The 14,672-nt window shown below is 43.8% G+C and overlaps 1 protein-coding gene across 1 annotated transcript in view; it reads right to left on the minus strand.

Annotated features, from left to right (window-relative positions):
- Positions 1 to 8,996: 8,996 nt before the first annotated feature.
- Positions 8,997 to 14,672, minus strand: part of col6a3 (collagen, type VI, alpha 3) — an 86,678-nt gene continuing 81,002 nt past the window's right edge. Inside the window, exons 74-76 of the mRNA XM_063213774.1 lie at positions 13,217 to 13,270; positions 11,303 to 11,473; positions 8,997 to 9,841 (exon numbers count right to left, since the gene is read on the minus strand). Coding sequence (XP_063069844.1) covers positions 9,801 to 9,841; positions 11,303 to 11,473; positions 13,217 to 13,270 — 266 coding nt within the window. The 3' untranslated portion in view covers positions 8,997 to 9,800. The remainder of the gene's footprint in view (positions 9,842 to 11,302; positions 11,474 to 13,216; positions 13,271 to 14,672) is intronic.

Consider the following 14,672-nt stretch of genomic DNA (forward strand, 5'->3'; position numbering starts at 1 on the left):
ATGTTATCCTTACTTCCTAGCTCGTAACTATGACACTGTCTATGTACATTTGCAGCAATATTTGACTTCAGGGGGGCCCCAGAGCATCCTGTAGCCTAGGGGCCCCATGCCATCTTAATCCGGCCCTGTACAGTACTACAGTATTGTAGTTGGCTGTCGACACATGAGTAGAGAGTTTTTGCAGCGTTGCAGACAAAGCTGCATCCGATGCCCAGTGCTGTAGTCTCGCTGTGCTCCACTTCTCTCCTCCCAGGAGAGACCCAGGAGACTGGCCATGATGCTGCACAGCTGTGCTGGGTGTTGCGAGGGGCGGAAGGCAATGTTGAGCAGCGAGTTAAACACCGATCCTTCACACACGGAAATGTGTATGCAATTAAGCACAACTGTAAAACAATGTGGGCTTTGTATACTTCGGCGTTGGTCTGTTGGTCTCTCTCTCTCTCTCTCTCTCTCTCTCTCTCTCTCTCTCTCTCTCTCTCTCTCTCTCTCTCTCTCTCTCTCTCTCTCTCTACTGTAAGGCATTCGGCATGAGAACAGATATCGGAGACTCACTGTAGCTTCAAAAGACAGCCAGGATAGTCTTATAAGGACTACCATGTCATATGCGTATGGTATTTTCATAATAACGAGTGCTCATTATGGTCCATAAAGACTTACACCAATGCGCATGCACCGTAACATGAGTGGGCTTGCATGCCCATGGGGACCCAGGTTCGAGGCCGGCCTGGGTCATTTCCCATCTCTTCCTGTGTCTCTCTCCCACTCTCTTCCTGTCATGGTCTTCACCGTCCTATCCGTAGTCAAGGCAAAAAGTCCCATAGAATTTTTTTTTTAAAAGCTCAACCCAATGCGACAAAGTGTAACATCACTAAAAACTAGCCAGCAGAGTCTTAAAGACATATTTTTTGATCTTTTTGATTTTATTTATGATAGTATAGTGAAGGTGGTGATAGGAAGCGAGCAGAGAGAGAGACGGGGAAGTGCGAACCCAGGCCGGCCGCATAGTACACGAGTGCCCTGCCGTTTGGCCACGGTCTGGCCAGCCATGCAGCATATCTTACACAGATGCTCATAAAGTCGCCTACTTACAGCAGTGGTGGTGAAGTTTCACCTCACACCAATATGACAAAGCATGCAGACTCAGACTGACTCAGGGCACAACATAAACAGTGGGAAAATGAAGAAAAGGGGTATTTAAAAACTTTCCACTGGCTAATTAATCCCGCTCTAAAGCAGCTCGCTCCTTTTTCCACAACTAATTGAAAAACTAGCCTGTGATTAATTTTAAGGGGCGAGAAGGTAAATAGTTGCTCACACGATCCAGTATCACCCCGCAGGTGAACTTTAGCCAAGAGAGTAAACTGTAATCAGAATCTGAGTCAACACAAATGATCCAAAGTAATCAAGTCCACGCACGCACACACGGACGCACGCACGCACGCAAGCACGCACGCACGCACGCACGCACAGACGCGCACACGAACAGACACACACGAACACACAAGCCCAGGAGTGCTCACACACACACACACACACACCTACACACACACACACGCACACGCACGCACGCATGCACGCACACACACACACACACACAAACATGCATTCTCTCTCTCCCTCTCTCTCTCTCTCTCTCTCTCTCTCTCTCTCTCTCTCTCTCTCTCTCTCTCTCCTTCTCTCTCTCTCCTTCTCTCTCTTCACTCTCTGAATTGTTCTCACACCAATTGCTCACAACAGTTTACTGGATTTCACAACAACCGGACTTCAATCCAAGCTGCACCTGGATGCCTGCTCTAAAATGATGATGTTGAAGTGCAGTGATTGTAATAGTTTGTAAAGTTTGCAATGACTTGTGACTTTTAGAATTCATCAAGGAAGGCTTGTGTTATTAATCGGCGCAAGCATGTTTTAAAGCAGGGATGGGCAGCTGGAGGACCGGGGGCCACATGCGGCCCGCCTCCTCAGTCAGCGCGGCCCGTAGATAAAACATCATTTAAAAGAAAATGACCAGACTTACTACTGAATTAATCTGTTGTAAATATACTGTTGGCTGATACAAAACACTCATATTCCATCCATATGGGCAGTCAGTGAGCAACCAACTGCACCTCGAATTCTGTGAGTTGCTGTCAGATCTGTGGTTATGTGGCCCTCTGATCGTGACGATGAAAAAATGTTGCCCTCCTTATCATGAAATTTGCCCATTCCTGTTTTAAAGCATTCTATTTAACCCTCAGCCACAGAGCCCATGTTATAACCTTACTGTCACCAAAATTGTAATGGCTATGTCTTAATCTGTTACTTAAGGCTCTCAGTAATGTCATAGCAAAGCTGTTATGATGTAGTTGAGTATTTCCAGCAAATAGTGAATAGGACCGCTAAAAAAAAGAAAAGAAAGAAAAAAAAAAGAATAGGACCGCTGGCGACCACATCTGCACTAAGAGGCTACACTAGGCATGTCTTTTTTATTCTCCCCAGCAGCCCCAAATACCCCTCCCCGTCCTAGATCCGGCCTGCTCTCTTTGAAGTGTGCCCTGGTTTTGACCCTGCCATATGAATCATGCTTCGCTCCTTTGCTGCGTTGATAACACAGGTCCCAGGAGCACCCATGACACGAATATGAGACTGTTGAACTAAGACACTCACACTCACATCCATCTAAATGTGCTAGGTGCTGGATTAAGTAAAGTAAGCTTGGAAAACAAATATAAATTCCATGACACGTCACCAATGACATTTTAGACGACCATAGAGGAGTGTAGTCGGCTCCTCTTCATTATGCTCTGCTGCCCTGTGTCTCTAAGTCCCAAGAGCACACAGGTTACTCATTTGAGAGAGTAGAACTACAGTAAAAGAAAATACTCACACACATCCCTGTAAATCGATATTTTTGTAGATGCACATTGCGTTACATTGCATTGCATTGCACTGCACTGCACTGCACTGCACTGCATTGCATTGCATTGCATTTTATGCACATTTAATTTCATACAGGTTTAAAAAGTACATCCTCAAACATTTGAATGACAAGATTTCACACACATATGACAGGGCGTCTAAGCAGTCATTTCCAATAATTTAATGAAAAAAGTCAAAAATGGTGCTTACGTCATTTTGCAACGAAACTCTTCAAATGCACCGGCTGCTGAATTACAGTTTTTCTCAATTGGTTTTGTACATTTCTCGAATCTCTCTCGCAATTTGCAAAACATAATATTCATTCTCAAAACAGCTTTAACAAATGGCAAAACACGGTGGATAACCTGCAAAACCGAGTCTCTTGCTCAAAACCCTTATTTGTCTTTCAAAACCAAGTTTTTTGTGTCAATAAACGTATCAGCGCCAGCAGAATGGTTAGTCATTGTGTCATAGTGTATGGACAAGCTAGTCAAATCAATTTCTCATGTTGTCAATTGAATAGTACACTCTTGAGGATCTTTTCTGAAGCGAAATGCTGTTTAGATTGGATGGGAAATGTTGTAAATTCAGTTTTATATTACATTGATCAGATAAGATTTAGATAGTTTCATGCATTCAGTGACAAAGCTTTTTGAGTGATATGACAAAAGCAATTGATAATGTACGAAATCACTGAGAATTGTCCACAGCCATGGCATGGTGGACGAGAGCATTTGCTATATGCCGAAAACAATGAGAAACTGATTTAACCATGTGCACAGGTAACACCAGGAAGTCACAATTGAACAAAGACTTTTGAGAATCATTATTCTGTTGTGAGAAATGTACAAAACCAATTGAGAAAAACTTTAAGTAAAGTAGGCCTAAACTAAGAAAACAGAAATAAATTCCACGAGTTTTGGTGTTGAGGACTTGGTGTTTTTGTTTTTTTTACTCAGAGCTAAGACCATGTGTCCAGTCCAAGTCCAAGATCATGGTTACATTGAAGCAAAAGAATACAACAAGACAACCTATAGAATTTCAGAAGAATGTTGTTATCTTCCAATGTGGAGGCGGGTGTGAATAAATTAGATTAGACCTACTTTTAAAAAATACATGAGTTCAGAGTGACAGAATATGAACTCCATATTTGAACAGAATCTACTGTAGTTGAATTTTTTTGTTGACATTTAGGCTGGCTACCATTTCTCACACCTGGCTTTGATTGTACAGTATGTCCAACGCTGCAGAGAGAGAGAGAGAGAGAGAGAGAGAGAGAGAGAGAGAGAGAGAGAGAGAGAGAGAGAGAGAGAGAGAGAGAGAGAGAGAGAGAGAAAGGGAGAGAGAAGAGAGAGAGACAGAGAGACAGACAGAGAGACAGACAGACAGACAGAGAGACAGACAGACAGACAGACAGACAGACAGACAGACAGACAGACAGAGAGAGGCGAGCAGGAACATGGTTTGGCCAGGCTGGCTGTCCACATGCTTTATCCAGCAGCCATCTGGAAACATTAAATTATTTGGAAAGGAAGACAGAAAAGTGGTCTGAACAGTTTCAATCACAATGAATTCCACACGTTTGCCTGTGAATTGCCTATTGTCTATATTTAGATTCGGCTTTACCATCATTAGTGAGGGAAATGAGCCAGAGAAACGCAGCGCTCGTTGCATCTTTAAGGAATAGTTTGCCTTATAAATGTGTGTAATAGTAGTCTACTGCAGCCTGCTGCAACTTAGTGGGCTCAGTGTGTCAGTGCGGTAGTTGAGAGAAATATATATACAAACTCTTAACTGTGTATAATATATCACAGACTGAGGTAAGTGCACAGAGCTGCAAAGAAGGCAATGGAAAGGGTGTGTGTGTACACTGTACAGTGCAGATGCAGTCATTTGTTTAATATAAATAACAGTAATTTGAACAACGTGAGAGGTTTCAAGTTGTGCACGTGTGACTCATGCAAATGTTAAGTGCTTGAACAGAGGACAGAACTGCTGAGGGAAGAGGTGACTTGATCAGTGGGGTCACGGTGTCCTGGCTCTGAAGTTTTGGGAGCTGGAGGTGAAAGTCAAACTGGTTCCTTGCGTCCTTTCCTGTTGCTTGTCGCCTTTTGCCTCGGTGCTGCCCCACCTGCGTGGAGAACACATGATTTCCCATGCTGCCTTGGGAGTTCACTCCGACAGCATGGGGACCTTTGCTGACACCCTCGGTTTGGGAATGGGGAGGGAACGCAAGACTTTTATAATAAAAACAAAAGCTTGTATTGTTTACAGGGATACCCTGTTGACACCTGATCCCCAAACTAGCTTTCCATCAAGCTGTAGATGCTAGGCCTATTTAAAATCGTTTACATTGACCTCCCCAATGAGAAAATGAACAGGTGGTACCCAGACTACATCTCACTTGTGATATAGTCTGGCAATAGCCAGGCTAGCTCCAGTGAAAACAGCTGGAGACCTTAAAGGTGCACTGTGTAGGATGGTGGCCAGGTTAGGCATTGCATCTCTTCTGCTCATTGAAACTATCATGTCTATTGCCAAATTCAATCTTATCATGAACATTTACTAAATAATAGACTAATATTCACTAAATATGACCAAGGTACAGAACATTTTGCGGCTAAAAATGTCTATTTCTGGAAATGGTGGACATGGAAAAGATGTATGAAAAGTGCATTTTCCCCAGTAATAATGAATAGGCCAACTGTACTTAGAATTGGATGGTGGTGGTAAATATTTGTAAAAAAGATAGTAACATTTTCAATGGGTAGCATGAATGGGAAGAAACTGCTAAACGTATTACACAGTGCACTTTTAAATGTCTGGGGTAGGGATCCCATTCCAGATACTGTTTTATGGATCTGCAGTGTCCACAGGCACTGTTTATGTTGCAATAGCTTAAAAGAAGGAAACTGGATACCAGTTATCAGCTAGGGCGTTTTAAGCACCACAGCCAGATGCAGAGCAACCACCACATGGTGTGCTAACATTCAATATGCAGGCAGTGACTGAAGTATCCACCACTGGCGAGGTACACATGTTGGCCTTTCATAAGTCCTGTTCACACTACTCAATTAAAGTTAAATGAAAAGTGTGAAGTGAACTGGTTTTATAAAATAAATATATACATGACGATGTGTGCCAACTCTGTCTTGTGTCTTTGATCATGACTTTTCTAAATTCTTCTTTTTTTTTAAAAATATTTTTTTTGGCTTTTTGCCTTCATTGATAGGACAGTCGAGAGATAGGAAGTGAGTGGGGAGAGAGACGGGGAAGGGTCGGCAAAAGACCAATGCCGGAATCAAACCCAGGTCGCTGGTGTAGCAGTGCCAGGGGGTGTTCACTCATGGAAATAGCTACTAGCCACAACTGGCTAACCCTAACCACGGGACAGTGCAAAATGAATGGGTGTCAATGGAGTTTTGTACCATTATAATTTTTATGATTTTTTATAATTTTCTGTCCTGAAATATTAATATTCAGTTCGAAGCTAGAAATAATAAGACCCCATTTGAGTAGCGTTTCGATTATTTTGCGCCACTAGATTATTATATACTGGGTCACAAAGCTCAATTTTTATGGGGCCAAACCCATAAACATTAGCGCGATGCTAGCGAGTACAGGGTGAAATCTTCTAACCTGCTGTAAAACTACACACCTGAACGATTTGTCAATACAGCCTATTGTTAAACAACAGTCATAGTGCTTACCAGGAATGTTTTGTTGATGATATTTGTGACTGGAAATCGCAGTAGCAATGTATTTAGCATGGGTTCCCCTTTCCATTCATACCCCATTCCCCTTTCCATACATTTTCCAACATGAAGGACTGGCCTACGCTCGTTACTGCAGTATGCATGCAAAGCTAACTGGCTACAATGGGAACCAATGAGACTGAGCCTTCTCCCTGTGTTCTAATTTCTCTGGCAGTGCCGCTTGAGCCACAGATTCTGTAAGAGAGACCAGATACGCCACTGGTTGATTTCACGGTGTATTTCCGGTTTCCGAAACGAGGCAGGTTTGTATTAGTTCTATGGCAGATTTAGAACTGAAGGGGCAGTTCCACCCTTATCCACGTGGTGGCCCGGAGACCAGAATGAATGGAGTCCTATGGAGCAAAACCCCTCATGGTGCCTTTATCTCAGTATATGATTTTTTTCTCGTGTAATTCGGATGTTGCTTTCGAAAGACTATATATAGAAAATACCCACGGCTGAGTTTTAGATGTTTTGAGCCACGCATATGCTTAAAATTAAGATTTTTAGCATCTAGCTCCATTGGGTCCCATTCATTCTGGTCTCCGAACCATAGAACTAATACAAACAACTGGTACAAAGGGGCTTAATAGCGAGTGGCAAGGCTCTTCTATAAGGGCTCTGCTTGAGCCATCACAGGGCTGACAATTCTAAATTCAGAAAGAAAAGCTGATTGCGTATGAAACGCTGAGAGAGACACAGTGCATTCAGGGTTGCTGCACTGACAGGGGACCCTTTGAAGGCTGAGTGAGGTGTGAACAAGCTCTTCCCTCCTTTATGGGGGCTGGGCTCAGTGGCGGAACATTTGCACAATGGGCCCCAGGGAAAAACACTGATAGGGCCCCCCAAACGTCCTACTGATGTCCCTCACCACAAATAAGGGAGGGCCCTGGACCCAGGACCAAATGCCCTGCTTGCCCCCCTATAGCTCTTCCTGTGGCTGGGCAACTCCCTCTTATGAAGGAGTACTGCACAGGGCCCATCTGAGATGTGTCAGAGATGGGGATTGCAAAGGATATAATAAATCTCGACAAACATTCAGAAATATCTTTAAATGTCTCGCCTCACTTAGTTTTCTTGCCTTTTAAGGTTTCTTCTGTTGGGTGCTTCGTGTGCCTTGGTGCTGAACTTCTATCAGCGCTTTAGAGAGGAAATTGAACTCCCCTTCACCCAGTTTAGATTGGACTCTCTCCTCTGCATCTTCTGTTGATTCATGTGTGCTGAATCTGGAGCACCGCGGCCATCTTTCATCTTCAAATCTTTCCTCAGTGGACAGGATTTTACTGTACCTTTTATTCTGCAGTTGACACACAGCAGAACAGAAATGTAGCAACTAACAGATTTGTTTTGTCTTTTTTTTGGGCAGCCTCAGTAGTTGTGGCTAGGCTCAATGACTGTTGAATGAACAGATTTTCCCATTTTCCGCAGCAGGGTTAAAAAAAAACTAAAACAAAAAAACCCAGAATAAATGCAATTTTGTCCAGAAAACTGTATGCGCACCTGGTGTGCAACTGTGCTTGTGGCTGCCTTGCAAAAGCTGTTGACATTTATTGTGCACACTTCATCTTTACTGTCTGTATGTGTGTATGCTCTCTGCATAGGTGTACAAGGTGGTGCTAAAGCATTTGCAGCTTTGTCCTGCTGGAAAAATACCCTTTTAAATGTTTTTTCTCTCTCACTGCAATACATGTACTGTGGTACATTGTGAAATGATAATGTACAAATGCTTCAAAAGCATGTGGCAATAATATCTGAATATAATACAGTATATAGCCTCTATGGCATAGTGAGGCAGTCAGAAGTTCCACATGCCCCCAACACCCCCACCCCCCCCCCCCCCACGCCACTGTGGCATACAGCCCACTGACTCACACAAACTTAAAGCTACATACAGCTTGTAATAGTCTCCAAAAGCATGCTGACCTTTCACTGTCTGTCCTACTCAATCACGCTCATCCTGCCCTTAAATACATTCATCCACACTCCCAATTCAATCTCCCCTCCTTCTTCTCTTCTCTTCTCTTCTCTTCTCTTCTCTTCTCTTCTCTTCTCTTCTCACTTTCACTCCCCTTTCCTCCGTTCTCTGGGTACTAAACTCCAGGCCGAGTGGGCAGACGATGTCTTTCTTGGACATTCCTCTCCGTGTGAGTCATAGGACTCACTGCAGCTGCAGCTACTCCTTGTAGGATTTTTCATTTTCCATTATTTCTTTTTTTTTTTCTTTGCCTTTTGAAAAGCCACTGAAAATAACTAAAAATATACAACAACTTCCTTTTTCTTTTCTTCTCCGGTCTCTCAGAGAGACCACGAGAAACACATAACAATAAAGATACAGAGTGTCTGTTTTTGGTTTTGTATAAAGTCTAATTTATTTCTTTATTTCCCCCTTTGTCCCCCAAATGCACAGTGAAATGGAAACTAGCACCAAAAACATGACGGAGGGGCATTTCGTAACATTTGTAACTTTTAGACCTGACTTTTACGCTGAGCCACTGGCTCAAGAGGTGCATTTCATTTCTTGGTTACACAAAAACAATTCCTTGTCAACAAGAAGTGATATTGTAGCTATGATATACAAAAACAACAACAAAAGAGTAGAAAGAACAGTTGCGGTGGTGTGAGTGACTATTTTGGTGGCAGTAAAAATGTTTTTTTCCTGGAGGGGAATTTACTAGTGTTTGATCTGTCTCACTCGCAACAGACTGACTACGAGTAAGATAGCTTAGCATTTAGTGACTAAAGTCCTCTGACATCTATCGAACTGTGCAATTTTCTTTTCGTTACTCTTAAACCAAGACATTCATATAAGGTAAATATCTTGTTTCATTTCATTTAATTTCCCTTATTTAAAAAAAACCCACAAACAAAACAATCACTGTGTTTTAAGATTTGTTGTTCTCATCCTGAAACAATACAAAAAAAATGGCACCAAAAACAATAACAACTTTAAAAAACATCATGATAAAACTTCTTTAAAAAAAAAAAAAAAAAAAAAAACATTGCTTCAAGATTTCTTTGGATTGTATCCTTTGGCAGAATCCAGTGCAGGCACCTTCACTTTGGCACAGCGTCTTGGTGTCACGTCCTTCTTCTCCTGCTGTCGGTCGGTTGAGGTTTTTTTCGGAGCTGAGTGTTTTCAACCCCCTTTTAAGTTCTCACCGCCGCAATCACCCCTGGACCCGATGGTGCTGAAAAAGGGAGAGGGAAAAATAGAAATCAAAAAAAGGAAAATAAAAACAACGGGATCTCTAAGGTCCTCATACCAAGAATATCAAGAGAGACAAACCGATCCGGTTCGGTTCATTTCAGTTCAACTCACAATAGTTAAGGACTACTATGTTGGTCTGCAGAGAGTTCAAATTATATCAATACTAACCATTTCACAATACATCTAATTATATAACCAACCACATCATTTCCATACAATGCTTGTGCAAGCACACGATAGTGAATGTTAGCGGAACAAGTCCAAGACATACAAAGCTAGCGGAAACAGCTGCTTTGCAGTTGCAGGAACTCTGGTGTATTACTTAAAGCACAAGCTAAGAATTTTTGGTTGCAAACCAGCAATCTCGTGACCAGAGAGTCGTCACGTGACATCTTCACACACACACACCACCACCACCAGCAGCAGCACAGTTGGCACTGATTACAGGTTTGCTACTACTATAGCGTGGCAACTCGTGACTTCTCAAAGACATACCAACATATGGCAGTGTCATGCTTGCTGTGAGAACTTTGTTTCTGTTCTGTTTCTCCTGACCGCCAGGCGGTGCTTTCAGCACAGGATGTTTCATCATATCATCTTATGTATGCAGGTGGAGAGACTTAGTTACTAACTTAGGTAACCTTGTTAGTAACTAGTAACTGTCATTGGAGGAGATGTGAGTGCCTGTCTCGTCATCGATGACAGTCATCCGAAACTCATAGAGCTGTGGTTCTATATGTGCCGATTACTGTCTGTGGTTCTATATGTATCGATTACTGGGGATGGTTCTACCCAGAACTACACTAGTGCAAAGGGCCAAGAGCAAAAACCTGCACAACCAGGTCTGGAATGGTAATCTGGCATTCGGGGAGTTTTTCGGTGGGAAGACAGTCCTCAGGGGGCTGGTGCTGTTAGCTGTATTTTGTATTTACATAGAGACTGGTCACTGGTTCACATTTGGGACACACATGCATGCACGCAAGCAGGCACACAAGCAGGCAGGCACGCAAGCACGCACACAAAGATGTCTAGGCCTTTTTTTTGTTCCAGTCCAGTCTTTGCCTGGTTATCACCACACCTAATCACAAGTGAGATAAGGTCTGGAGACCTGCCTACTGTAAATCCCGTAGGAGGTGTGTGGTTTACGATTGACAACGGCTGTTTATTGGGCGTTACGAATGTGTATCATTTGGCATACGTAGCTATAGTCAATCGTGTCAGTTGAATCCATTAAAAAAACCTGCAGTCATCGCCTTTCTACGCCTCTCTGCTCTCTGATTGGAAAGAGACCGCCGGAACCATGATCTGGTCCGTTCTTTGGGTATAGACTCCATGTTGTCTTTCAGGTCGGAACGATTGTGCAAAGCAGCATGGGATTTCCCAGGCTTGTCCAGTCCTGTACAGTACACAGATATGCTTGTGCCTTCCCGCAATACCGTACCTGCTTTCCCACACGTCGTCTCGCACTCCTCCTTGGTCTCGAAGCGGTTGCCGTTGCCGGCGCAGCCGCCGTACCAGAAGCGGCTGCAGCCCTTGGTGAGGCTGTCGTAGTACCACTTCAGAACGAACTTCACACACGTGCCCTCCTCCTTGGGCAGCTGACACACGTCCACTGGAGGAAGGAGAGAGAGAGAGAGAGAGAGAGAGAGAGGAGAGAGGAGAGATGAGAGACATGTTAGAAAGGAGAGACATGTGAGAAAAGCAATGGAAGGGAGGAGATGGGAGAAAGAGAGGAAGATAGAGAAGGGAGAGAGGATAGAGATGTGGGGGAGATGAGGAGAGAGAGACGTGAGAGAGGATGAGATGGAAGAAAGAGAGAGAGGAGGAGTAGAGGGGAAGGAGATGTGAGGGAGAAATCAGGAAAGAACCGACCCCCCCCCCCACCAGATGTAGACCACACACACACACACACACACACACACACACACACACACACACACACACACACACACACACACACACACACACACACACACACACACACACACACACACACACACACACACACACGTCCAGTCTCAGCATGCAACATTTACCTCAGTGTTTTACCCATGCCCTGTTCAAGCGTTGCATGCAGACGGGACAGTACAGTAACGCATGTTTAAATGATGCACATCACATAAATTTACCATCGTCTGCATCATAACACTGGGCTGGCCACATGAAGAACTGGCCTAGCCCCCTTCACCACCTTAATCAGTGCCAGTCTCACAAAGAATAGCCCCTTTCTCCACCACATTATAAACACAGATGGAGACTTCTGCCAGTTGTACAGAGAGGATAACTGCCAAGTGCCAGAGGTTTTTTTTTCTTCTTCTTCTTTTTTTTCCTCATTTTCTCTCTTCAGACGTTAATGGTTTTCAGGAGACCATAAAGAGGGCTTTGTTCGCAAATCAAGTACAGTTAAATCTGAATGTAACCTTAACCCTGTGTTTTCCATGGAACGTAATCTTCTTTCTTCTGTGTATGGTAACAGCACAACCCCACGATGTGTGTGTTCGCGTGCATGCAGGCATGCGTGCATGTGTATGTGCGTGCGTGCTTGCTTGTGTGTGTGTGTGTAATGGTTGGTTGGTGTATGCCGTTTCTTTTCTCTTTCAGTGCCGTGTGTGTGTGTGTGTGTGTGTGTGTGTGTGTGTGTGTGTGTGTGTGTGTGTGTGTGTGTGTGTGTGTGTGTGTGTGTGTGTGTGTGTGTGTGTGTGTGTGAGAGAGTGTGTGTGTGTGTTTGTGTAATGGTTGGTTGCCGTTTGGCGTTTCTTTCCTTTTTTAGTGCCGTGTGTGTGTGTGTGTGTGTGTGTGTGAGTGTGTCTGCCAAGCAGTCTATGTGTAACGGATGGCTGATGTTTGGCGTTCCTGTAAAATTACAGTAACTCGGCTTGGTGGCGCCCTGCAGTGGAAGTGCCTCTGCAGCTAAAGCAGCCTGACGCATTACATAAGCGGGGAAGGAAATGGAGCTAATCGCCATGAACACGCATCTGCTTATTTTTTTGTCCTTCATATTTTCCAAAGAAACAAACCCTGAATTACTAGCTGATCTCAGGCCTGTAACTCGAGGGTTTGTTACTGCCGAATGGAGAAGCAAATGCTGGTGGGAGGAGGGGTGAACTCTGAAAGGCGCCTCTGATTTTAGCTAATCGCTAGCGAGCCGTTGTGTCATGTACAACATCTGCTCGTATGTAATGCGCCTTTGTTCACCCCTCCCCCCTTCCCTCATAACTCCCTTGATTGGTTGGTTGTCCGGCAAAACATGTTATCTCCTACCAGAAGAGACCCGCCACTGACATAACATGGAGTCAAATGCGAATCGAGTGGAGCTTTACAGATGGCAAGCCTACTGAGGATGCTTAGGACCTACCAGGAGCTGGAGCAGCCTTAGACTCTTCTGATGACTTGGTGTCCTCCTCAGGAGCTGTGAGAGCAAACAAATAGAGGTAGTGTTAGTTGAAATTATAACCATTACTCATTAATCATTAAACACCATTGATCTTTCAACTAGCATCTCTTGAAGATGTACTCTGGGAGTGACTCTGCAAATGTCAAAGAGACAATTCCCACAGACTCACTGGCTTTGTCACCATCTCAGAAAACACATTAGGAAATGTCTAAATGTTTTTGTTCTTTCATCTCATCTCGGTTTGCCAATGTCTCCTAAAAATCCCTTAATGGGAGACTCGACATCAACTAGCACAGCAGCTGTTCTGCACTCAGTGCAACAGACCCTCATTCGTTCTGACAAGTCAACTGGCCCCTGTCCCAGTGTCACTGTGAGTGGGACCAAAACAATAGCACCACTGTAGCCTGAGCAAGAAAAAGGTGGTGTGAACGTGGTGTGATGATTTATGGAAATCCAAGAATACAAGTTAGAACCATGTGTGCTCATCTAATGATTTTAACTAGCATCGCTTGTGCCTGTTGTTGTGTGTCTGTTGCTGCTCACTTAAAGCCACACTGGCACAAATCCACTTGATCGGTTCAGTCCGGGAGATGTTCGTCTGGACAATCTCAACAGCCTTACTCGTGATTCTTTGCACTGTCAGCTCGAGATTTTCACTAATATTTCTCACACCTTGCATTTGGCACACAGTTCTCACAAGCTGCTCTCTTACAATGCTGTGCACACTCTGTGTCGTTATGGATGTCAATCTCAGTTCGTCAGTCTTACAAGTGCCTCATTTTTTTTCTTCCCCTCCTCACGATTCTGAGTGGTGCCGTGTTTTGTGTTTCTTCTTCTCTCTCTCTCTCTCTCTCTCTCTCTCTCTCTCTCTCTCTCACTCTCTCTCACTCTTTCTCACTCTTTCTCACTCTCACTCTCTCTCTCTCTCTCTCGTACATGTGATACAGGGCAGGCTCAAAACAGCTGCGTTCAATCAGATGGAGCTGAATTACAAGGCGACGGGGAGGTGTTGGGGTGGGTAGGGAGGGGGTGTTTCTGTGTAAAACAGACGGTGGTGCTTCTCCAAAAAAAAGTCATTCAACTTTTGCCTTTTATTACGAGGTTGCTGTGTGCACATGGGGGAAGAGGAAAGAGGAGGGTCTGGTGTTTTTCGTTTGTTTGGAAATGATCTTCCAAGGCCTGGAAAAAAAAGAGTGTGATCTTTTGACTAGTAACTCCCACTGTGCCGTCTCTTTGAAGGGGGAGGTTAAATTGGGTATGTTTTTATGACTCCCAGTTAAGAGATGATGCATAAATCGTTGTTTTTAAATGGTAACTTCATCCCCATACTAAACGGATGAGGTCAGAGATAAAAACAGGGAAAAGTAAGAAATCAGCATTAGCACTACAGAATCTGCTTGCATTTCAAGTGTTTTGT

Source organism: Engraulis encrasicolus, chromosome 13 (assembly GCF_034702125.1).
Source record: "Engraulis encrasicolus isolate BLACKSEA-1 chromosome 13, IST_EnEncr_1.0, whole genome shotgun sequence".
NCBI classification, from domain to species: Eukaryota; Metazoa; Chordata; class Actinopteri; order Clupeiformes; family Engraulidae; genus Engraulis; species Engraulis encrasicolus.